The sequence below is a fragment of the Amyelois transitella genome, chromosome 2 (assembly GCF_032362555.1).
Source record: "Amyelois transitella isolate CPQ chromosome 2, ilAmyTran1.1, whole genome shotgun sequence".
Classification (NCBI taxonomy): domain Eukaryota; kingdom Metazoa; phylum Arthropoda; class Insecta; order Lepidoptera; family Pyralidae; genus Amyelois; species Amyelois transitella.
In genome coordinates this window covers 10,603,193-10,627,456 of record NC_083505.1, presented here as the reverse complement: position 1 = coordinate 10,627,456, position 24,264 = coordinate 10,603,193, and the positions used below count along the sequence as shown (strand labels likewise).

General features: G+C 36.6%; 2 protein-coding genes across 4 annotated transcripts in view; one reads left to right on the top strand and one right to left on the bottom strand.

Moving 5' to 3' along the window:
• The window catches only part of LOC106143602 (dynein axonemal heavy chain 7), a 35,499-nt gene extending 16,260 nt beyond the window's left edge, over positions 1-19,239 (bottom strand). Inside the window, exons 1-40 of the mRNA XM_060954421.1 lie at positions 19,005-19,239; positions 18,174-18,378; positions 17,600-17,735; positions 16,882-17,048; positions 16,107-16,260; positions 15,607-15,756; positions 15,015-15,206; positions 14,639-14,767; positions 14,180-14,427; positions 12,966-13,187; positions 12,740-12,821; positions 12,517-12,641; positions 12,054-12,231; positions 11,639-11,760; positions 11,265-11,549; positions 11,058-11,180; positions 10,736-10,889; positions 10,135-10,361; positions 9,655-9,799; positions 9,407-9,535; positions 8,968-9,130; positions 8,565-8,680; positions 8,115-8,274; positions 7,669-7,805; positions 7,219-7,449; positions 6,696-6,861; positions 6,260-6,405; positions 5,844-5,969; positions 5,637-5,759; positions 4,800-4,960; positions 4,135-4,306; positions 3,743-3,925; positions 3,246-3,377; positions 3,044-3,157; positions 2,739-2,846; positions 2,330-2,527; positions 1,913-2,036; positions 1,059-1,234; positions 321-472; positions 7-154 (exon numbers count right to left, since the gene is read on the bottom strand). Of these exons, the coding sequence (XP_060810404.1) occupies positions 7-154; positions 321-472; positions 1,059-1,234; positions 1,913-2,036; positions 2,330-2,527; positions 2,739-2,846; positions 3,044-3,157; positions 3,246-3,377; positions 3,743-3,925; positions 4,135-4,306; positions 4,800-4,960; positions 5,637-5,759; positions 5,844-5,969; positions 6,260-6,405; positions 6,696-6,861; positions 7,219-7,449; positions 7,669-7,805; positions 8,115-8,274; positions 8,565-8,680; positions 8,968-9,130; positions 9,407-9,535; positions 9,655-9,799; positions 10,135-10,361; positions 10,736-10,889; positions 11,058-11,180; positions 11,265-11,549; positions 11,639-11,760; positions 12,054-12,231; positions 12,517-12,641; positions 12,740-12,821; positions 12,966-13,187; positions 14,180-14,427; positions 14,639-14,767; positions 15,015-15,206; positions 15,607-15,756; positions 16,107-16,260; positions 16,882-17,048; positions 17,600-17,735; positions 18,174-18,378; positions 19,005-19,239 (6,444 nt within the window). The remainder of the gene's footprint in view (positions 1-6; positions 155-320; positions 473-1,058; positions 1,235-1,912; positions 2,037-2,329; positions 2,528-2,738; positions 2,847-3,043; positions 3,158-3,245; positions 3,378-3,742; positions 3,926-4,134; positions 4,307-4,799; positions 4,961-5,636; positions 5,760-5,843; positions 5,970-6,259; positions 6,406-6,695; positions 6,862-7,218; positions 7,450-7,668; positions 7,806-8,114; positions 8,275-8,564; positions 8,681-8,967; positions 9,131-9,406; positions 9,536-9,654; positions 9,800-10,134; positions 10,362-10,735; positions 10,890-11,057; positions 11,181-11,264; positions 11,550-11,638; positions 11,761-12,053; positions 12,232-12,516; positions 12,642-12,739; positions 12,822-12,965; positions 13,188-14,179; positions 14,428-14,638; positions 14,768-15,014; positions 15,207-15,606; positions 15,757-16,106; positions 16,261-16,881; positions 17,049-17,599; positions 17,736-18,173; positions 18,379-19,004) is intronic.
• Positions 19,240-21,219: 1,980 nt separating this feature from the next.
• Positions 21,220-24,262, top strand: LOC106143661 (elongation factor Ts, mitochondrial). Of its 3 annotated transcripts, none has more exons than XM_013345794.2 (4): positions 21,220-21,412; positions 22,105-22,242; positions 22,591-22,842; positions 23,640-24,262. In XM_013345794.2, the coding sequence occupies exons 2-4, from the start codon at positions 22,219-22,221 to the stop codon at positions 24,162-24,164; spliced, it is 801 nt and encodes a 266-aa protein (XP_013201248.1). In that variant the 5' UTR covers positions 21,220-21,412; positions 22,105-22,218; the 3' UTR covers positions 24,165-24,262. The 3 variants fall into 3 exon arrangements, with proteins under 3 accessions (XP_013201248.1, XP_013201247.2, XP_060800954.1); XM_013345793.2 differs by having other exon boundaries at positions 22,093-22,242; XM_060944971.1 differs by lacking the exon at positions 21,220-21,412 and adding an exon at positions 21,920-22,021 and having other exon boundaries at positions 22,093-22,242.
• Positions 24,263-24,264: the final 2 nt, after the last annotated feature.

Sequence of the window (24,264 nt, the reverse complement as noted above, 5' to 3'; positions counted from 1 at the left end):
ACTTACCAAAATTACTCTTGAAAAATCTCGTAAATTGAAGGTATAGTGCGACTTGGAGGGTGTTGGCAGTAAATTTAGTCTGCATTGTTTGTACACTTCCAGTGTACCTGCCACGATTTCCTCGATGCACGGATCAAAATCCTTGGAAAATCCTCTGCAAATAGATTGTTTATTTTGAAGACACGTGTGACATTAAATACATTTGTCGATGATTCTTAGTAAAGTGAATTGCTTTAATCTAATCTTATAAAATACTGTTTTAGAAACCAGCTCAATACAAAGCAATTTAAATAAAAATCTCGGTGTTCAACATAGAATACCTGGTATCAAGATGCCACAACATAATTCTTCCAAAGATAGTCCGCAAAGTATCATCATCAAACTCGTCAATGCAAAAGAAAGAGAAATGCCGTGAGAACCTCGGAGTCACCAATTTTGCACCCGGAGTCGGTTTGCCCATGGCACACATGAACTGAAAGATAATTTTAGTAATTTTCTTAGATTTAACAGTAACAAAAGTTGAAATGACTTTAAGTTTAATTTATTTTATAAATTTATGTGCATCAAGAAAAAAAGAATAAAACTTAAAATAAAGATAAAAGTACAAGGGCTCTAATTATTTCTAGAGAAATTTCTTCAAGCAGGCCTACGATAGGAAAGTATAAAAAAGGCAATGGCTTGTGAACATAATAATTAAAATATAATCTTACGGATATTTTTTATTTTTTTAAGCTCACGTTTACATTTTATGAGAGATATTCACAGATCACAATTTGGCAGTAACAAATGAAAAATAGTGCGAATAAATCGTCTTCTTCTTGTTCCGTGTCGCGCCTCACCTAAAATAGTTTAATGCACAGGTTTCTGCAGGAACACAGCTACCCGAAATACTATAAAATGATGATAAACCTACCTAAAGATCAATGAGCGAGGCATAGCAACGTTGGTTTTGCAACAACTGTCCCAGATCGAAGTTTTGCCGCTACACCTCAATGAGAGACATGTTCTCGTAGACTACGAAGCGTCACAGCTAAGTATGTCAACTTATGATACAGTACCTGAACATCAATGAGATGCATAGCGACGTTGGTCTTGCGGTCGTACCACAGTCCGAGGTCGATGCCTTGCCTCAGCACCTCGATGGGAGGCTGCGCGCCGTACGTCTCCGCCTGAGGCATGCTCACGTCGTCTACGAAGACTACGCTGTAGCAGCCGATTGGCGGGCCGAACACGCCTGTATATGAAAGTTGAAACATTGTTTAAAACTGTCTTTTTAAGACTGTTGGCTCTGTCTACACCGCAAGAAGTTATATATTATACACGTGATGATATGTATGTATGTAACATTGTTTACTTTATATCTGTTTGGAGGACTAAATACACCCAAATGCAAGTAAAACTATCGGAAAATTGCTTTATTGCATCAGATTGACGAGCCAAACGCAATATGAAAATTGAAGCATTATTTACTTAATAAAAAACCATCAGCGGGCTAAAAACAGCTTGTGTACTCAATAAAATAGATGTAGGTTCTGATTGATAGACGACCAAACACATCAATTTGTAAATAGATTCACAAGACATTAATTCATCCTATAAAAAACAACTAAATTAAAACAATTAAATATGAGGAGAAATCTCTAAGACTCTCAAACATACATGTATGTGGATTCTTTTTACCGTGGTTATGATTAAAATAACTTAGGTAGATAGGTAGTGTTCGTTATAAATCCTTGTTATAACGATGAAAATATATACTTACACAGAAAAATAAAGCTTCATTTTGTTGAGAATTCGAAAATTAAATTCCCTAACAAAGGAAATATCGTTTATTCCGGGCCGAGTCATGAAAAATATTTTAGTTTATTACGACGGAAATGGCAAAACATTCTTTGTTAAACTATTACTGTACCTTTCCTTCTCTTGTCAAGCTTTCCCATAATGATATCTTGAGTTTGGTTGCAATTTGTTTGTGCGGAGAATGCCATTATTAAAGCTTTGTATACTTTTGTGTCGACTCGCTTCACTAAGTAATCCTGAAAAATGTAATAATGAAAAAAACAATTGTCGATGTTTATTCAAAGCCTGCGTTTTATTGAAGTAAAATTTGTGCATTAGAGTTACAATTAAGAGCTCAAAATATAAATTGCATCACGTACTAGATATCAATCGTTGCACTTCAAAAGCCTGGTTAGATTATTTCAATCTCAAGAGATATCTGGCGGAATCACTTCCACTAGCCAGCGCTCTCGTTACCTCATTTATTCTTGGATAAAGTTGCATTAATAAATTCAGATTCTGACAAATTGACACTTTTGATCAAACTTACGATAATATACGAAGATTTCCCAGTCCCGGTGGGTCCGACCATCATGACCGCCTTGTGATGGGTGACCAGCAGCTTGAACAACGCCAGGTATCGCACACTGTCCAAGGTTGTTACCAGAATCTGGTTAGGGGGAGTATCTCGACTGATTGGCGGTGCTGATACCACATCATCATTCCATTGTTTCCACTTGCCTTTGCCCTAAGAAATAAGTTATTTTAAAGACAGAATCTAATCATCTACCTGGCATTTGTTGTAGTTGCGTCTTCTCCGTAAGAAGTTCAGGCTCCGCATACAACCACAAAGTAGTTAAGATAGCAAAATATAAAGTATTTTGTCTAACATCCATCAGAGATAAAGTAATAATGAACATAATTATTACGTAGGCACAATATTAAGAATCGGTAAGTACCTCTTTTATGAATCGGTAGTCGTAAACCATCCCATCCTTGGGTATAGCAAATATGTACTGTTTTTCGGGCTTCCCAATTTCTTTTGGATATCCCAAAGCTTCAATGACCTGCAAGTAATCACTATTCCAGGTAAAGTAAACAGAAGTGGTAATACCGATTCAATAAATGGAAGTAGTTATAAGCAGACTCAACAAGTATAAGTAATTACTAGTTTCCAAGAAACTAAAGGAAAGTATATTGTACGTTACTTCATGAGAACACGAACGAATAGGAAATAATATTAACTATTTACGTTGTTACGAACCTTTTCCGGGAACTCTTTTTCTAATAATCCTCTGAACAACATATCGAATTTTGGCCGACTATCCGCTTCCAATGTTGCTCCGATGGACCAAATGCATGAAAAGAAAAATACGCCCTAAAATTTTTAAAATTAGAATTTATTTATGTAAATTAATAAAAGAATAGTAAAAGATTAAATATATATCGACTTAAAAGTTATTAACCTCTAACTGTGCTCTCATATCGAGATCCGATATCGCCTCGACGTACTTTTCGTCGTAGAAATCATCCATAAAGGTGTCATACAAATTCATACAAGCAACCACCAGGTTACTACGTGATGTTACATACATTTGCTGAAAATAATATGAAATCATAAAGAATATTTTCTATTGAATTCAAACAATCATGAAGAGTATTCCATTGAATAGTAATTAATCGATTAATAAATGATTTCAACACGTTCGATAATTCAAACAATGTACAGTTTTTGATACAAATTTATCATAGTGACGACGATCAAGCAAGATTCTAAACATTTAATTATTTAATTCATTTCAATTATATAATGTTCTTTAATTGTTAATCTGACCAACAAGTAAAAAACTAATAGTTTCCAAATAAACCTTTTAGCAGAATTTCCTCGTGCGTACGTGACAGTCGAATAATAATAATTATGCATGTAATAAATAAACTACTAATTGAAATAATTTTATCGAACCTTTGCCTTCCCAGACAGTTCAATGAGCCACAGCAGAGGTGGCATGAACCTGTTGAATAGCGTCCGTATGAGGTTCTTGTTCACATTGTGGAAGGTCGGAGGCAACGTGTTCAACCATGATTCCAACAGGCATTTCCAGCCCAGACCCTTGGGCTCCATGTAAATCATGCCGCAGCGCGACACCTACAATATTATGACAATTCATAGACTATATTAGCAATGTAAAACGCTACAATAAATTAAATGATTCTAAGTATAAAGATTCCGTACGTAACCAATATTAGTGGTCAAGTATTAAAATATAAATGAGGTCATATTTAACAAAAAAAAATTGCTGTGAAATTAAATGCCTAAAAACACATGAAATTGAAAAACTAAATAAAGGTGCCTACAGTAGCCGGTGAGGCAGCCTCTAAATCCATAGGCTCGAACACCAAATTAGTAGTGGGTGCCAGCTGGATGATCTCGCCACTCATGAGGCACAGTTTCTTGTTGTCATCCAGCACTGTGTTCAGATTCTCGATCCATATGGCGTCCACAGGCCCGTCGAATACTAACCATTTTCTGGAAGGGATATGTTGTCAAAAGAGAAAACTAATTCTTTTTTTGAAGTCCCTAGCTCATTTGCTTCGAAGTATATAAGGCATTATATATTGAAAGGCGTATTATTGATGAAAGTGTGGCCATGATTTGGAACCATCGTTGGACTTATGATGGTTTTAAGTAAGTAATCAGGCAGTTTTCAAGTTTAACAGTTTCTTTGGGTTACTCAAAAATGGCCAATCTGTGCCATTTTTACGAATTAAGATATTAAGTTAAAGTTTAGGATAAATCTAAATAGCTTAAATATAACAAAACTTGAAAAAAATGTGCTCCTGAAGTGTAAGATAAATAAGCACATTTTATAATTGGTAGAGACAGTGTTGGCTTGGTAGCTAACGGCGTCGAGTTTATTATATTAGTGTCGTCAGTACAAAGATCGGCTTTATACAAATTATATACTTGAAGGGTCCACCCCACCTGATTTAGGGAATGTTCTATGAAGATGTAGAATCACCTGTTATCATTGGTAGAGACGGCGAAGGCTCGATAGCTTACAGCGAGGATACCGTCAGACCACTCGTGCGACACCGGGTCGAACTGCCCGTACAGCTGGCCCATGGTGATTGACTTTGGATTTATAACCGTCCACTCTACTGCGTTCTCGTCCATGAGACCCTACAAATTATTGTTGGCTTATGTAAATTATATATGATTATGATAAATGTTTATGTTATTTAAGTAGATCTGTGTGGAATTAAAGAAACTTCTCCAGATGGACTAGTCATTTTAGCCAGGCTAGCTGAGACTTAAAGCCACGAGGCAGAACTTACGTAGGTAGCGTACCCACGTAAGTTCTTCCTCCTGGCTTTTAGACCCTTACCGATTCGACAACCAACGCTCCTGAAATGAATGAATGAGGTCAATATCTACGCTACCTACCGTCGATACCTACGTTAGTGGTTAGTACCTAGTATATTTGTTTCTTACTTGCATTTAAAAACATGCGATTTTTACAATTATGAAAGAATTTTGACGGCCCCTGTGGCGCAGCGGTAGTGCGCTTGTCTGTGACACCAGAGGTTCCGGGTTCGAATCCCAGGCAGAGCATGATGAGAAAAGACCTTTTTCTGATTGGCCTGTGTTTTGGATGTTTATCTATATAAGTATTTAGTATAAAATATAGTATCGTTGAGTTAGTGTCTCGTAACACAAGTCTCGAACTTACTTCGAGGCTAATTTAATCTGTGTAATTTGTCCCGCATATATTGAATATATATAAAAAAATTATAGAATAAAAAATGTTTTGTTATGTCTACCCATATAATAAATAATACTTATTAAAATAACTTGCCTTTTCAGACACAAGCCCCAAAGCATGGCCAAGAGCATGGTAGCATTTTGTTTTCCCAGAGAACGGAAATCCTACCAACATGAGGCCGTGTCGTACGAGGATCATCTCGTATAGCTGAAGAACCTGTCGTTTTATAATTTATAAAATTATAACACACACCGATAATAAATGTATAGCTGTATTTTGGAGTAGAGTGTAAATCCTCACCTTTTCAATAAAGAAGTCATTGGGTTGCAAATTCAACGGAACGCATACTTCAATCAGACACGCCACCAAGTGCGGCAAGCCAGCTTCAGGCAAGGGCAGACCAGGGAACAAGTCGCCGATGATACCCTGGATACCAATTATAATCATTTCTTTTGGAACACTGAACACCCTACTTTAATTTAGATAGACTGCATTTTAACAAAGACTGACTTCCAGTTAACCCAGAACAAAACAAATAAATACTTAACATTATGTGAGTTATATAGAGCGTTATATTCTTTTTCTTTTTGACGGTGAACCATTATTGAACTAAGAACATTTTTTATCAAAATCAGAACAGCCATAGCTAAAACTTCTTTTTTTTATCATTAATTTTTATCAGTCTTAAGAAAACCTTGCATATTTTCTTAACTAACCATGAACAACGGCACGTCATGCTCCAAGAACTTGGGCAAGTTAACATCCTTGATGGACCGCAGCAGTATGACGTCTTCATCTTCGTCAGGGTAGCGCAACTTGAGCGCTCCGGCCGCACGGAGTACGGACTTTACCGCTCGCATACCTAAATAGGTACTTGCAATTAGAATATCATACTCAGACATACTCTTAGCCACTAACAGATTTCGAAATTTCTATTTATATCCAAAACGATAAGACATGTTTATTTTTTGATTCAGAATTGTAACATTTACAATTCTTAAAGTACAATAGTAAATAAAAGTGTTAGTAAATAAAAGTTTACCATTTTCATAAATTTTACTTTTCGTGCTGGAGCCAAACTCGAGCAATTTTCGATAAAGATCGATCAGGAGTGGTAAAATCAGTTTATTTAGATTCAGTTATTAAAATTACCATAATCGTAATGACTCTGCGATGACAGCTGTTCCGAACAAAGCCTGTACGTGGCGACGATCTTCACAGCCAATGGCTTCGCATTCAGGTAACCAAAGGCGTACAGTTCTATCTCGGAGATCAACACGTAATCCGGTACCATCATGGCCACGGAACGGAAGAGTGCCTGTAAGTTACATAAGAAAATAAAGCTAGAAATTTATAAGAATAGAAGCTAGAAGGATGCGGAATGTCGAACGAGAAAATCAACACGAAACTGGTAAACAAAGCATTATGTCATTACAAAAGCAGGTAGTTTGTAAACCTAGATCTATAAAGCCTTGAAATAATGAAATGAAAGCTAGTAAACTGGTTTGTAATGAGACAAGCAGCCATTGTGTAGTGTGCGATTTAATAAAGGTTTAGTGCACATTTAGTCAATAAGATTTGTACTAAGCATATTATACAAAGCTCGCCTATAACATAAGTTAAAGAAGCATCAAGTAGCAAACCTAGCAAATAAACAAAAACAGATAACTTTCACCTTCAGATTGTCGGGCAGCTCCGACCGTCCAGCGTAACCCGGGTTCATAGTGATGAAAACGGCACAAGACTTGTCCAGCTGCAGGAGAGTGCCTTCGAACAACAGCTCCGTGGAGCCGGAGTTGATTCCTCGCTGGATGGAGAGGATCTGCTGGGCCACTACAGACAGCACTTCAAGGTCGATACGGTTAAACTCGTCAAAGCAAGACCACGCTCCGCAGGAAGCTAGACCCTGAGCAGTGAATAAAAAAGGGAAGCTTTTATGATTCGAACTTATAAAAATACTAGTATACGATTAATGGGCTTATAGGACTTGATATTTATGCTTTAATTTTATTTAAGACCCGAATTAGTAATGTTTACATTTGTGTGTTCGGAAGATGGGAATTCAAACCTGTTCCCAGTAAATAAAGCATGAAAAGTTGTTAAAGATACAAAATCAAAGGTGAACCTTGAAGAACTTTCCAAGAGCAATATAATCGAGACCGTCGGAGCAGTTGAACACAACACACTGCTTGGCAACAGCCTTGGCCAAGTCCTTGGTGGTCTCTGTCTTGCCCGTGCCGGCCGGCCCTTCTGGGGCACCTCCTGAAAATTTATATCACTGAGTAGAGGTCGCAAATAAGTATCGTCTCCAATTGTGCTTCACAGTCTCCAGTGAAGTGACTAAGTTACCATTAAACAATAGTTATTGCTAAAGACAACAATTTGATAATTATTTACTAAATCAGTATAATACAGTAAAATAATTTACTGTATCTTATAACGACCCTAATAGCTTTCTCAGAACATTGCCTGATCAAATGTGATGTGATGAATTTGTGGTCATATTTTAGGTCTCTAGGCCATTTGATAATACTTAAACGATACCAAGCGGCGATCATTTCAAATACATGCCCAAATTGAGATGCAACGCGCCGAAGAGCGTCCTGAAGCAGCGATCAGTAAGCGGCGTGACTACCAATCGCCCTGTGTTCCCGAGGTATTCATAGCCGTACATGAGCTGAGAGTTGATCATGCGTGTGGCTATCTGCATGCTGTTGTCTTCTTCTTGTAACTGTAACAATTAACGCGTATTGATTTTTTATTAGAAAACTTGTGTCGAATACCGAGATTTAATTTTAATGACAGTCTGCCAAACTAACCCAAGCTTTTGGTTTGTTTGTAAAATCTTTATTGGACAGAAATTTACACAATTTCAAGAAATAGTTTAAAATAAATAAATCACGTGCAATGGCGAACTTATCCCATGAATGGAACTCTTCCCGTCAACCGGCAAACAATGATGGAACTAGATAATTTTTAAACGTTTGTGTTAGTTATAGTATCAGCAGTAAAAATCAATACCTCCCAATAATATCGTATCTGTGACAACCAATTGAAATCATTGTCATGCTGAACGCCACACTCTATCAACAACATGAGAACATCTCTCGCGTGTACATCTAACACCACTAAGGCACCTGTAAGACGATAAAGAAAAAAATGTCTATAATTTTATTGATTGTTAATTGGTATACGACGAAGAAATTATTTTAAAGGTAAGATAAGGTTTTATAAGTGGAGCCTTTTATTAGTTTTAATCCCAAGAGCACCTCTAAATTGATCTCGTGATATTCATTCGTCTTTTGTTTATACTTATGGTAGAGAATGCAAATTAAAAATTAATGTCCGAAAAGGACATAGAGTGTATCATCTGCAACCGTTTTTACATTACTATGGCAAATGATAAAGCGTACAATAGCCTTACCTAATGTTATTCTGTTTTGCAAACTAAGTTCTCCTCTCACTAAGTCGACAATCTTGGAAATCTGGAAGTTACATTTGTCCCAGTAGGCTCTCATCGCAACTAAACTGATGTGGATAGCCTCGGTTACTTCCGAAGTCCAGAAAGTCATTGCTATACATTGCACCTAAAATGAAAAAAATAGAGAATATTTTGTAAGAATATTCTCAAAAAGAAAAATATTAAATGTTTTCAAAATTTACCAAAGACTCTTTGCTCTTACTTGATTCCATATTATTTGAGTTTCAAAGCTATGAATAACTTACTATTCCTGGATCGTGGGTATTAGCAAACCCCTGTCTCTAGGGAGGACGAAACGAAGACAAACGCGAGAAGAATGATTGATGATATAAATGAATTTACCTAATATTATTCTTGTTCTGAAAGTTCAACTGTATCTTACCGCTTGTCCGGGCCACACCAACACCCACTTTTCTCTCGGTATTTGTGTGTAATCATCGTATGACAGAGCTACCTCATGGTGCACCGATGATTTCATTGACTTTTCCAACTCTAAAAGCCATTTTTCGACCTAAAATAAAGGAAAAATTATAGATTAAAGAACGCAATGTTCATCACAAATTTTAAAAGTAAAAATTATTATTTAATCTATCTTGTATATAACTAAGAAATACTAAGGTTATACTTCACCTGTCCCCTCGCAGCAACAGTATTGATGGTCATAGTGAGCAGCACGACCTCTCCTTCCGACGACCTCATGTGGGTGACCACCATTTCACCAGTGAAGGTCAACTTCGCGATGCCTTCGAAGCACTTCTTGAGATGTGGCTGTACGCTATAAAAAAAAAATATTGTTTTATTGTTCCAATAATAACAACCATCTTCTTAATCCAATGGCTATATAATGCGCCTGTTGTACTTTACAAATTGTAATTGTTTCAATAGAGAATAAATAAATATACATTAAAAATAGATATGGTAGATAAGTAATTCAGAATAAGCAATGATTCATATTAGAAGAATCGCAAAAATAACGATTTTATTCCTCGAATGCATAAATTAATAGGATAAAATTAAATATCGTTCGGAGTGAAATCAAGCTCAGAAAATTTAAGTACGTAAACAAAATAGCACTTATGAGCCAAATTACAATGAATAGATCAATATTACCGCATGGGGTCTTTGGTTTCGGACAGGATCTCGAGCAGCTCGTCGTTGGACAAGAAGAAGAACCTCGGGAAGTACAGCCGCTTCTTCTCCAGGTAGGCATTGAGCCCGCGCTGTACCATCTCCAGCAGATTATTGGATTTCTTCAAACGATCCAGCATCTTCTCTATCATTATCACGTCGAGGACACGCGGCTCCGTGAAAGCTGCTTTCATGATTTCCCGCCACATCTACATATTTACATAGGCAACGTATTCAATAATAAGTACACGGCAACGGAGGGTGTAGCTAGGAAACGAAATGATGAGTTACGATCCTGTCGGTTCGTATCAGTTACCTACTCAGTTATATATGTCTGTCTGTCTAGACTACAGAATCAGTGTTCTGTTCACCAGCTTGAGGCTATATAAAACCCTAATATCTATGAGGGTATGACATAATAAGTATAATAAGTAATTAATTATATACACATTTTAAAATATTTGCTTCATCTGTCTGTTCACTTTAGTCTGTCGTTTTGGAAATTAAAAGGAACGTCGGAAGGAATAAACTTTGATTAAATAGTCTATTATGTTCCGTTAAGTATATTACCATATAACCATACCTTGTCTACCGCGCTAAACCGGCGACCTTCTTCAGGTATCTGTTGTTGAATATCTGGAGACGAGAAGATCGGTTCCAGATACATCCAAGTGGCTTGGACCTTCAGCCATTCGTCTAGAATCTCCTGAAGCAGTATCAACTTGCCTTCCCAGTCACTAAAAATTATCAAAGATGGTATTATCGACATATTTTCCTTGTAACTGATGTTTAAATGAATGCTTCCAATCTCTCAATTCGACAATCTACCGTAACATTTGCATGCCATCAACCAGGCCATAATATTTTTTTTATTTGTCAAGGCAAGGAGAAGTGTAAGTGCTCACATGATGATTTCTTCAAATGGCTTTATGTAAGGAGAGTTCTTCATTGTTTGCGTTTTGACAATATGATCATCTAGCAGTAGTTGAATTTCATCCACACTCGAAAGAATGTAGGTGCCAGTGTCCCTGAAAACATACGAATTGTCATGTGATTCCCATCAATAAGAACTACCTACATATCATTCACTACGATATTTTCAAGAAACGAACTTGTAAGGTAAAATATCGAATCTGAGGTCGGCCCATTCTTTCATCATCTTGTCCAACGATTTCTCTAGATTATTTTCTTTAGTAGCGGCCTCTGATATGCTCTCGAACTTCTCGATATAATCCACCAAATTGAAGTCAATGACCTTTTCCAATGAAAGTTCTTCGTCTACTACAATAGGGAACCCAACAATTTCTGATATTTTCTCCCAATGACGAGGCTTCATACCAGGATTGCCCAAAGTCTGTATAATTGGCATGTGTGTCTTAAAGTCGTCCATTTTTTCTCTGTAACCGTAAAAGTATAATTGATTTTAGGCAAATAATGAAATACTTATCACATTTGTTAATTCTGGTAGTACCTATTAATAATTTACCTGACAGAACATGCAAGACGATACGTATCAGGCACCTCTTGAAACTGCTTCTCAAGTTTGTAAACGATTTTGTAGTAATAGCCAACATCTCCTTCAATGTCTTCAGGGTCAAAACTGCCAACCTAATAACATTATATTCATTGTCTAGTTACATGCAATATATCAAGTCATTCCTTACAGGTAGGCGTCCTTGGGAAATCTAAGAACCTTACGAGAGGTCTCCGGCTCCTCACCATTGGCGGTGCTTCACTTTCTGAAGGAACTGGGATGGATCAAGTAAAGAGGCTCCAGCCTCCTCTATGCAAAAAGGGTCAATGGTTCGATTGAAGGGGATCTAGTCCCCTCCATACAAAAACAAGAGAAATAGTGACTTAATTGCGGAACACCAGTACTCGAGATGTCATTCCTAATTTACCTTAGATGTCATCCAAGTATGATGTTTCTCTAAGAAATCATATCCAGCGTCAAACAGTTTCTTGAATGGCACTAGACGATCATATACGGCCTTTCGTTTCGGATACTGTGACAATTCCCAGCCAAAAGAAGTCTCCTCTTCGTTAAACTGATCTATTCTTGCTAAAGCATTCGCTAGTCTGAAATAAAATATAGTTGTTTCAACACAGAGATGCACACACAAGATATTCACATTAAAATATTTATTCCACTAAGGCCGAAGTGATTCTTTAACATCATACAATTTATTGAAATTAGCGACCACACTAAACTGTAATTCTTAGTCTTTTCAGAAAAATATTATGCAATATTTCAGATTCAATACTAGAGATAAGAAAGGACTATAGTATCATTAAATACGGTCATTTTCAAAATCATTTCTTTACGGTTATTATACAAGTGTTTAAAGTTTTCATGTGTCTTACTTCTCATCCAAATGCCGCGCCCGTGTCACGTACTTAGGTAGCTCATTGATCTCTCCCCAATATTGGACTTCATTGCATTGTGTCTCATAAACATCCAAGTCGTCGATAAACTTAGCAATGCGAACCTAAAACAAAGGTTCAGTGGGGATTAGATAAAGCAAACAGTTCAACATATTCACACTAATCAGTTGGGATTCTCCTAGTATATGTCCTTGAGGAGTACCTTGAGAAGCTCTTGATATTCGATCTTCTTTTGATCACATATTACTTTACTTTCTTCTATTACTCCTGGAAGACGTGCATACCTAGGAACAAGGCATTTATAAATAATTAAATATCCATCATACCCAAATTTTTATTCGTCTACAAATTGTTTTAAAATGTTAAGTTTAACAGTAAGATAAAGCTAATTTCAATCTTGTTTGGTAAAAAATAATAAGACAGCGAACCAATGGAATGTCTGATTGTTGGCCTTCATCTCGAGCGGTGTGAAAGTGGTGTAGTCTCCCAGGAACATGATGTATTTCATGACGTTCCTCAGCTTGTCTTCCATATCTGTGATCAACACATCCTCGGCCTTCTTGCAGTAGTCGATCAGCTCCATCAGTGCGGCCGTGTCAGGCGGCGGAGTCAGCAGTGTGGTCGCTATGTGGGTGTACTCGTCGAAGATCCTAAAGAAAAATTAATGATCATTATCAAATGGCTGACCTATTTAAATTAACAATATATTCTATTGTAAATGTAAGTAAATATTTAATTGTTGGAGCAACATATCGCGTGAGAAACTCCCGTATATGCGTCGGCCTGCATGTTCATGACATAAAAGATAAAATGCAAAACCGCCGCCTGTACTTGTTTGAGGAAGCCTGCAAACTAGCTGGGGAACAAATGCCGCCTCCGCCGGGTCCTGGTAGAAGAAGGGACTTCAAAGAAATCCTGGAAAGATCTTAGAACAGAAGACGCTGTAGACCGTGAAAGAGAAAAGTAGGAAAGCGAACCCCAGACCAAAGCTTCGGGGCAAAGGCAGTGGCAGAGGGAACACGTCAGAATAAGTGAGAAATAGGAACAACATAAAAGTAAAAACACGGTACAAAAGCAGACTTATTTCTGGTATCTATTTCAGCCAACATTTAATTAGAGGATTGTATACAAAAATTTTTGACAAAATTTTGAATGAATAAAATTCATTCATTATCCAATTAAAATCAATGATTATCTAAATCAATAAGTATCTCATACATATCACACATTTTTAAATAATTAGTGCAATTGAAACCACAGCCAAAACGAAATAGCTAGCAGAATGTATTTTATTACATTTCTGTGTATGCAAATACAAATAGCTATCGTTTGACTGACCAGGCATGAAATATGGTACATGTCGGCTCAAAGGACTGCCATGTTACACAGGTACACATTCCATTTATTTGTGCACGACAAATATTAGCTCAGATCAATCATTGCAAGAGTCAGAGGATTGGGATTAAAAATTAAAACTATTTGTTCAATGTCGATGTATTTTCGAATACTTTTGTGACCGTGGTAAGTAAATTACTAAAATACCAATATGATGTTTTTCAAAGTTCATTTTTCTTTTTAGAATACCTACATTTCTTTTATTTTTTTGTCTGCGATCTTTAATTAAAACCAAATTAAGACAAACGCTTTTATCTGATTCTGGTAATCCTCCGTCATTCTCCTCAGCAGAGTATTGGCCATTCGCGTGGCGGCCCCCCTGAGAGACACTATCAGGTCTCCTCTTTGCATCCGAAACATTCCGATGACGATGGTCCCCTCCAGCTTGGACGGTATGTCCCTGGCGAGCTCCACATATTTGACGGCTTCCGCGCAGTATTCCTCGAAAGTTTTCTCTGGCTCGGCGTTCAGGAATTTCTCTACTTTCGCTTGCGACTGAAATTACGATAATTGTAAAAATTATGCATACTGTTTATTAGTTTTAAGTAGTACCAAAAATACATATAATAATTTTGACAGCATATTTGAATACTACCAAAAATTAAAATCTTTACAAACTTCAGAATATGCTAGAGGTAACTTTAACCGAATCTTTATTTGACGTCTTAGTCTAAATGATTCATATAAACCGTGTACGACAACTTACTTCTCCATTGAGCAAACAAACGAAATCATCAAAATCTTGGACCCGCAGTTCAGGCCCAATCCTTTGTTCGCTTATTAAATCAGACACCATTTTCTTGTAGTTGTCCACGAGTTCATTGTCTATTATTGGCTGTAAATAAATTCATGTCCCTTTTACTTTGAAATGTGATGCCTAGCTGTTGCTTTACAGTTTGAAAATTTTTGGTAATCCTTTCTTAACAAATGTGTATAAAGAATTATTTCAGGTAAGGCAGGCAGACACCAATACAAATTCCAGTTTAGGTATTCTATCTTAAAAAAAAAAGATTTAACCTGATCAAAAAAGATACAATAAATTTGTCATACCTACAAAAAAATTAAGAATTTCCCGGAATTACCTTCAATCTAGACTTAGTAGTAATGACATAATCCTGATACAGCATGATCTCCAAGCGTGGGCATTGTCGACAAGAGTCGATCAAGAAATCATACAACAGGCATATCTGGTCTTTGAACTGCTTGAATGAGGGTTCAAATTCTATAGCGTCGTTCGCAAAGGTCAAGTTCACCACAAAACCTTGGTTTGTTGCCTGTAAATAAAGTTATGAGCCAAATGAAAATTTTTATAATTAGATATTTTATAAATCGAAGAAGTCAAACAAGACATACATATTACCCCAAGTTTTACTTTGAGTTTAAAAATCTGGTTCTGGTAATCAACTGGATATATGAGGATGTGACTAAAGCGCGAAAGTGTATTAAAATCCCAATTTGGGTGATACCTATCGCATTTAGTTGGTAACGTCAAAAATCTATATCCAATAAATCCTGATATGACAATCGAATAGAATGGAATGGTTTGATTTAATTTGATTTATCAGCATGTAGAATATTAACTTCCTTTTGTCTTTAGCGCACCCTAAGCTCATAGCTGGCGGTACAATTATTTAAAAAAACATGATTTATAAAATACACGAGAGCGATACGTACACCTACATCCATAATATACTCTGTAAATTCTTTCATAGATTTCAAACACAAAGTTTGAAGATTGTAAGTCATTATACATGCTAGGCAGTTGTAGAAATGCTTCATCTTGGACACTTGCTTCGATTCTGGTATTTGTCGCTTTTTGCTTCCCTGGAAATCAATCAAAGTAATTGTTAAGTATATCACGTCTTCACCGTTCTGGTCATTCTGATTATGTAACGAACTCTTAAGTGTGTAATTATAAATCAGCTTGATGAAGACAAATTTTGTTGAGGTGTACTTTCGAAAGAGTCTAATTGTGAGAAGTCAGATCAGGCTTATCAAAATTGTCACAGGTCGTATCGTCCGATAAGAAAGATCATTTTGTAGTGGTCATTACGTAAGCAAAGAAATTCAGGTGCAGTTTAGATAGAGGTAAGGCAGAAAATCTGAAATCAGCTCATATAAGTTTGGCTTATCTGGCAAATAATTCTTTAAATTTATAAACGTAAGATGCGAACCTGAAGAAATATAGCTTGTAGGGTAGGTATCCACTGCATAGAGAGCACGTTGCCGGCCGCGTCGATGTGTCGTTTGCAGACGAAACAGAAGTCCTGCAACTCGTAAGCTTCATTGCTTTGCATTATATCTTTCATGCTGATCAATCTCAGATCACTGAAAAAAAATTACAAATAGGTCGGTATTTATCATTAGTATTTATAAAGAACATCGCGTTTTTGAATGCATTTTTTTATTCTTGAAAAAAAAACGATTGTTCTTAACGGCTTTGAGGCAAACCTTGACCTTGTAGTTCACTTCTAAAGGATGTGACGTCGTGCTCCTTCGATCTCCCCGGCGCCCCTCTTTACAGCCCGGGAGCCCTATAGCCCTATAAAGCGCGCGCGCGTTCTCCGGGTCTTCTCCTTTAGACTACTACAGCGTTCACCAAGTTAAGAAGCTCGCTATCCTCTGATGGCTACTTGCTGGATCTCGTGTCTATAGCTAAACCGACGCCCCCTTACAACTTGTAACACTAGTCTAAATAAAGATTGTTTTTATTCTATCAATTTTAAACTATTTCTCAAATCTCTTACTGCGAGAAAAATCATCATAACGGAAACTTCAGCCAGGAGGAAGAAGAAAAATCTTTTGTGTGCCGTAACCTTGTTAACTATTTGGTAACTATTCCCCAACCATTGTTCAGGTTGGGTAACACAAAATATCCAAGTTAAGAAAAAGACAACCATCTTTAGAAAAAAGAACGCTTAAAAAATTACCAAGTAAAATGTTGCTTACTTGAACTGCTTGAACCAGACCTGCAACACCTGCGCGATGCAAGGGTTGACGCTGTGCAGGTTCTTGGTGAGGAATTTTCTCGCCAATGCGTATCTATTTCTCCAAGCATCGTCTTTCTTCGCGAGCTCTTGTTTGAGCGGCGTGTCTTCTTCTTCTAATGATTCCTCCTATAATTTTTTGACGATTGCAAAAAAAACCCTTAGGGTTTAATAACTTTAAGTTACTTTACCGGTAAAAAACTTACCGATAAAGTAACTCAAAGTTATTTAACCCGTCTTCTTCTTCTAATGATTCCTCCTATAATTTTTTAATGATTACAAAAAAAGCCTTAGACTTTAATAACTTTAAGTTACTTTACCGGTAAAAAACTTACCGATAAAGTAACTCAAAGTCATAAATTACATTTGTTTTATCTGTAAGTAAAAATACATTCAGAAGCTATGTAGATCCCTATGATGTCAAAGTAGTATCGCAATAAATTATAGCAATAGGATCAAAGCCACTTCGTATTCCTTCCTTCCTTCATATTACGAATAAAATAGTAAGAAAATTAAAAACATAGGTACTTATGTACGAGTGCGACCATGTAAGCTAATATTACGCGTAATAGCTATAAAAAACAGACATTGGAAAGAAATGCAGAATTAAACATTTCAGTCTACAACTTTGTTTTTTTTAAATATACGGTAATGAACAAATAACTAAATTAAAGTTCTACCGTGTTGGGATCTTTCAGCACGAAGTCCACGATAGCTTTCTTCATACTCATCATAAAATCTTCGCGCATTTCATCCGTGCACGTAAAAAGAGTATCCTTCCACTTCTTCAGCTTCATCGATATCAAATTGTGTACTCTGAAAGTAAATAAACTCAATAACCAAAACAAAGATTACTTACATCATTAAAATCTGATGACCAGCAGAAGGTCGCTATTTATAATAAGATCCCATAGGGTATTGCTTTAAATAGCAAGTGGACAGATTCTCGGCTGGACAGATTAGGATCTGGACAGTACTATTAAAATGCCCACCAAACCACCATACAAAAAACTGTAACCACAATGGGTGTTCAGAAGGTTATCTGATTCTTTATCTTAAGGAGGTTGTATGATGCGGAACATGAACATAATTTTTCGATTTTTTCAAATTATTTAGAACTTACTCTCTGACGTATTTGCATATTTGCAGTAGCACCCTGGCTGCGGCCTTCGCTGCTTCAGGCTTGGGATCCGCAATTTTAAAACGATTATTATATATCGTATTAAACCTATCCGCCCCGCATACGACACTTACCGCAATATTATTTTATTATCCAAAGGCGCAACGTGTATGGTGTCAATGCCATAGCGCAAATAATAGTAATATCGCAGCATATTCTTCTCCTCGCCAGTCGGAATCGTGTCGCCATCTTCCCCGGGAGGTGACTGGCAGATCAGATTCATCAATTTAGCACGGAACTCTTCACGGGCTTTCCTCATCGCCGTAAAGCTTTGCATTACTAGAACATACGGACTGATCTTACTACCAATTATTAATTTAATTATTAATTTTGTCGGAGTGGGAAGACCTAGACGAACGTATCTTGATCAAATTAAGGACGTCCTGGTAAAGGGTCAGGTCAAAAGTACCCGAAACCGCCGAGCTTGCATGAAGAAAGTTATGAATGTGGATGAAGCCAAGGAAATATGCAGAGATCGTGGCAAGTGGAAAGAGGTAGTCTCTGCCTACCCCTCCGGGAAAGAGGCGTGATTTTATGTATGTATGTATGTATCTTACTACACTTTTTATATTTTTTCTAGTCTTGAGATTACACCACTAAGTCCCCGACAGCTTACAAGTACTTATTTAATCCTTACGTCAGCAGGTGGATTTAAATGGTTAGCTAGGTACTCATAAGTAAATATAGGTACTTATGCAGTTTCATTTTACAAAACGAATGAAATAAGGACCTTGATGAAAAAGACACAATACAGTCACCGGCAGAGAATCATGAAGACGTATTTTAACAACTCAAAAGATGCTAATTTATTCGTGTAGTATCAAATCTAAGGGTTTGTACACAAAGAAATCGGATCAGCTGTTGAAAGAGAGTCAAAACTCAATTTATTTATAAATACTCTTTACCACTTGATCTCCTCCTAGGCCCACTGGGACCACCAGCTTTCGCAGCCTGTATTTTAGCTGCTTTCGAAGTGGGCGGTGGTAACTTGAGGACTTCCTCAGGCAATGAGAATAATGGCCGGGTCCGTATTTTGAAATCTTCTGGCATTTGGATTTTTGGCAACTTTGGCCCTCTTCCGTCAGAGGATGATGTGCCAGGTTGAACTTTTCCTCTGGTACTTGGTTTATGTCTCTTCATTATGATTATCTAGAAAAGAATTAATACTTACGTACTATACTAAATATATAAGTAGGTAAAAGTGTAATGGTGCATGCCTAAGAAGGGTTTAGTTGTTGGGCTAAATTGGAAAAAATAACTGTTTGTCACCCTAAAACATTGTTTAGAACAAAATTCCATGAAATGGCCCAGCAGTTCAAACGACAGGCTTTCTTATGTTCCTCCAATGTTTCCCCTCACCGTACCAAAGAGCATTGGTATAGCTCATTGTACGGTCGCGTTCATAATTGCAGTCATAGTTCGCAAAACTTTATAGCTTGCACCGCTGCTATCACTCACACATTCACACAAATAACACAATAAACAACAAGCGGTGAAACGTTGGGTAACGCGCCATCAAGAAGAGGGTAGTGTAAAAAGTCGACCGCGCAGCGACCGTCGTCCGCTAATCAACACAGCGACACGCCACACAGCGGAGATCCATGGTGGAACAGTACGAAAATAATGGCTTCATACCGACCAGAATATTTGCGGAACAGTTCGACACAAAGGTTACTGTTCGTCGAGTTTGCATTGTGAGGGACTACACCACAGACAGCCAGCAAGAAAGCCGTATTTATCCGAAATAAATAAGCAAAGACGTTTAGAATTTGTTTGGCAGTATTTGGATTTTGATCACAACACGGCTTCATTTATAGCGAAGAAATGCAACTCGGTATGAAGAAAAAAATATTGTGCCAAATATGGAGTCTGGACACATATCTGTAAATATGTGGGGCTGGATGAGTGCTGCTGGACCTGGGGAACAGGTGTGGATAGCAGGACGCGCTACAGCTGCTCATTATGTGCAAGTGCTGGAAGAAACCATGTTACCAACTGTGCGGTATATTTATCCGATTGATGATATGCCAACAATATCATTTGTGACCTGTGCATCGAGTCCATATAAGTAGTGCGTGAAAGGTTCTGCCAGTTTATATTAAAACTACTAATTACTTAGATAGTATTTAAGGACAGCTTCAATATCTTTTCTTTATGAAAACGAATAATTAAGCTGTAACCTTAATAACAGGAGATATGTAGATGATACAATTAGTGTAATATGCTGTATGTATAACTTTATATAATCATCAATATGTAAACAAAACTATAGGTTATAGGTTAACTGTTTCAATAAAATTTACTTATTTTTATTATTGAATGTTTTATTTTCTCCCTCTTGTTTAATATTTCTTGCTGATTTCCATGTTTGAAGACAACTTTCCGTGTTTGTAATTCTTAGATATCAGTTAGTTAGTCAGTCAGTTACTTAGTTCAAATGGCACCTTGAAACATTAAAAATTGTCAGTAACACTATTTTTTTTTAATAGGCCAAAAATATCCTTGAATAACTTTGGAATCCAAGTAACGCTAGTAACTAGAACAAGCGAGTGTGAGCAAGCGAGATTATCTAATATATCTTAGATCTCACTTGCTCACACAAGTAATAAAATTGCTACCCAATAACTTTCAAAGGAACCACTACCTATGTTAGGGTCGTGTGCAGATAAACTTTCAACCTTATTGAAATGTCATAAGTCTGGCAGTCGCAGGCTTCCCTCTATAGGCAAATCTTATGCAAATAATGAGAGACGACGATATCTCGATCGACAATTATCGGGCCCAGTTCGGCCATTGTTGATTACCGTCTCTTTCTGTTTTGTTATGTTATATGTCATAGAATAATAAACTGTTTTACTTAGTAATCATTGGTATTAAAGACCGTATTCATTTGAAGGAGTATTTATTCTTTTTAAATATGCATGTGTGTGTGTGTCTAGTGGAACCACAGTGCACGCTATTTTAACCCGTAAGAATTTTAAAACTATGACTGCAGATATGAACGCGATCGTACCTACCTACCTTAACATTGATCTAAAAATACACTAAGAAACTATGTAGCGCATTGTTGTTGCCTGAAACGAAACGTTTTGACATTTTAGCAATAACTTTGACAAGTTGATTAATTTGATTGCATTTCTTTTTGATTCGAATTGGAACTTTATACAGGTTATGTGTTTTTCCAGTGAATTATAACTTATAACAATTTCATGAAACTAAGCTAATTGAAATTTTGAAAAATAAAATTTCCGCTTGAAGTTCTCTTACCTGCTCTAATAGTCACAAATAGTTGTGGCGTAATAGGTGTCTAAAGGTAAAAATTAAATTTGCTTTAACACGATTTCTTAGTCCTAATACTATTTTTAACTAACTTACTTTTAAAAATAACAAATTACTAGTTAAAGTGTACTAAGAGATAAAAAATTGTTACTGATTAATTCCATGGCAGCTGCAGGCAGTTGTTTTCAGTAACCATGGGAGACAATATTTTTTAACTAGTGGCCAGTATTTTTTTTTTAAACCTAAGGAGTTTTAAAAAGTTTTTTTTTTCATACCAAAGCTTGCTTACTTTACAAATTAAAATAAAATTGTAGGATTTAATTTTGGCATACTATTTGTAGGTTAGAAAATCTCAAATGAAGCAAACAGTAGAATATTACACCGAGGTAAATAACTAATAAACACCAAGTAAAGTAATAAGAGTTGCAATAGTTGTGGCCTCTTCAGCGACTGCTGTAGTTGTACTAATCTGAGTGCTATAAAAATAGTTTGGTCTGACCTTGGCTTTACTATACAAAGCTCACAGTGCTAGTGAATGATGTCATGGCTTATGGTCAGTCTACTAGATACCATTGATTCAACAGTACACAACCTTATAACCAGTGTTTACTGTTTTTAAAATCTTGTATTAAATTTACAATTTGTGAGTTTTGTTGCATTGTAAATAGCAAATGGTTTTCTTAAGCAAGTGTTTATAAGCATAAACAATTTCAGATGATATTCCAGTTAGTGCGAAGGCTACACATTACTCCTGTATGCCAAGCCGCTGAGTCCTCACTGCTTGCAAAGCTGAGAAAAAAGACAGGATATACTATAGCTAATTGCAAGAAAGCATTACAGATGCATAATAATGATACTGACAAGGTAATATTTTTGGATTTTGTTTATTCATGATGAATGAAAGCACTAACAACTAGTCTTATCACATTTTCCAAGGAAGGTTAGTGTCATCTGACAAAACTATGGCTGCTTTTGCCAGATTATTTATTTCATGTGAAGAATAAATCCCATTTTTAGATTTGAACAAAAATTTGCATCCCACCTTTTGGTGAAGCTGGAGTTAAAACCAAAAGCTAATTCAGCAACTTAATAATAATAGAAACACAATGGTGGAACTTAACGGAACAGTACCTGCACGAAAATACTTTAATTCATCAGTAACAAAGATCTGCTAATATTATGTTATAATTTTTATACTATTTATTATTTCAGGCTGAGGCATGGTTGAATGAACAAGCCCAAGCCATGGGTTGGGCCAAGGCCACCAAACTGGCCGGTCGGACAGCTCTGCAAGGCCTGGTGGCAGTCAAGTTTGATGCCAGCCACGGAGCATTGGTAGAACTCAACTGCGAGACAGACTTTGTGGCCAAGAATGAGAAATTCCACAAGATGATGGAAGATGCTACAGCCGCTTGTTTCAAGTTCTCTCACACTAGCTTGCAAGCCAAAGGACCAATAACAAAGGTGATTTTTGGAATTAAATTTATCCCATATGTCTGGAAAACTGGGCCTACTTGAAGGCCATCCAAATATTGTTTAATATGAAGTAAATAGTACGTCAATTTTGATATAATATCTTATTATTACTTATTATAAATAACCAATATCGATTTTTTTACCAATATCTTTATATACATCAGTTAGTTACTATTTTATTATATGTAAGTATAGATTGATTTTAGACAAATCTGTAAATCATTCAACAAGGCAACATCTAGCACTTATTTTATGAAAGCTTCTGGAACATTATTGTATAATCAGGGCTTTATCCCTCATAGGGTGTAAACAGCTGAAAGTCGCATAGGTTATGAAAACCTATTTGATGAAATTAAGATTCAGAGATAGTGACTGGTTGCTGGGTTATACATACAAATTTTTATTTTATCTGCAACAAGTTAACTCAACCTTCGAAACTGATTTTAATAATACTAGGCACAGACATACAAAACCTTCAGGAGGCAACCTACATAGTAGTCTATGTAGGTTGCCTCCTAGGTAGGCTAGCAAATTTTCACGGAAATGGAAAAAGAAATAATTTTACACAGGCTAATCTGCAGTTAAAAGCAAGTTTATTAGAAGAATCTTTAAAACTCCACATTTATTAGAACTTTTATTACTATTATTTAGAACTTTAAACTCCACATTTTTTCTTAACAACCAGAATATAATTTATCTGTGCCAAATATCATCAAAATTCATCCAATCGTTTTTTACTTAACAACAGATTTTATCCAGATTAAGAGGAACTTTTGTAATTTTAGATGGAATTGGACAGTGAGCAGCTAGGAAACTTATCAGTCGAAGGTGGCAAGAAACTTTCAGAAGTGCTGGCATTGTTTATTGGTTCTGTTGGCGAAAACGCGGTACTTAGACGAGCTGAATGCTGGAAAGCGAACGCGAACGATATAAAAATTGCTGGTTACACGCATCCCGCGCCCTCACAGCCATCGGAATACTCAGCGGGAAAGTATGGCGCCTTGTTGGCGTACAGACAGGCCGGGGATCACGAAGACATCGGCCGGCAGCTCTGCCAACACATCGTCGGCTGCGGACCCAGGAAAATCGGAAACAAAGAAACAGACAAACCAGCCAAAAACTCTGACGATGAAACCTGTCTCATATATCAAGAGTATTTACTAGATCCTAATTTTACTGTCGAGGAAGTATGCGAACAAAATAAAGTCGAAATCTTAGATTATATCAGATTCTCGTGTGGTGAAGCCGTAGAGAATAATATGCCAGGTGTAGAGAAGCAACCCTTGGACACAGTTCAAACATTGCAGTGAGAGTAAGAAAGATTTATCAAACAATTATGAATTGTTGTGTTAAAATTGTATTAGTAATTTATTTTGCATTTAAGCAATAAAATGCTTTATAATCGTTAGT

What these genes read in the sequence shown, in the direction of transcription:
- LOC106143661 (XM_013345793.2), top strand. Translation starts at nt 22,093, where the DNA reads ATGATATTCCAGTTAGTGCGAAGGCTACACATTACTCCTGTATGCCAA. An exon ending in ATAATAATGATACTGACAAG is followed by an intron (nt 22,243 to 22,590) that starts GTAATATTTTTG and finishes TTATTATTTCAG; the next exon opens with GCTGAGGCATGGTTGAATGA. An exon ending in CCAAAGGACCAATAACAAAG is followed by an intron (nt 22,843 to 23,639) that starts GTGATTTTTGGA and finishes TTGTAATTTTAG; the next exon opens with ATGGAATTGGACAGTGAGCA.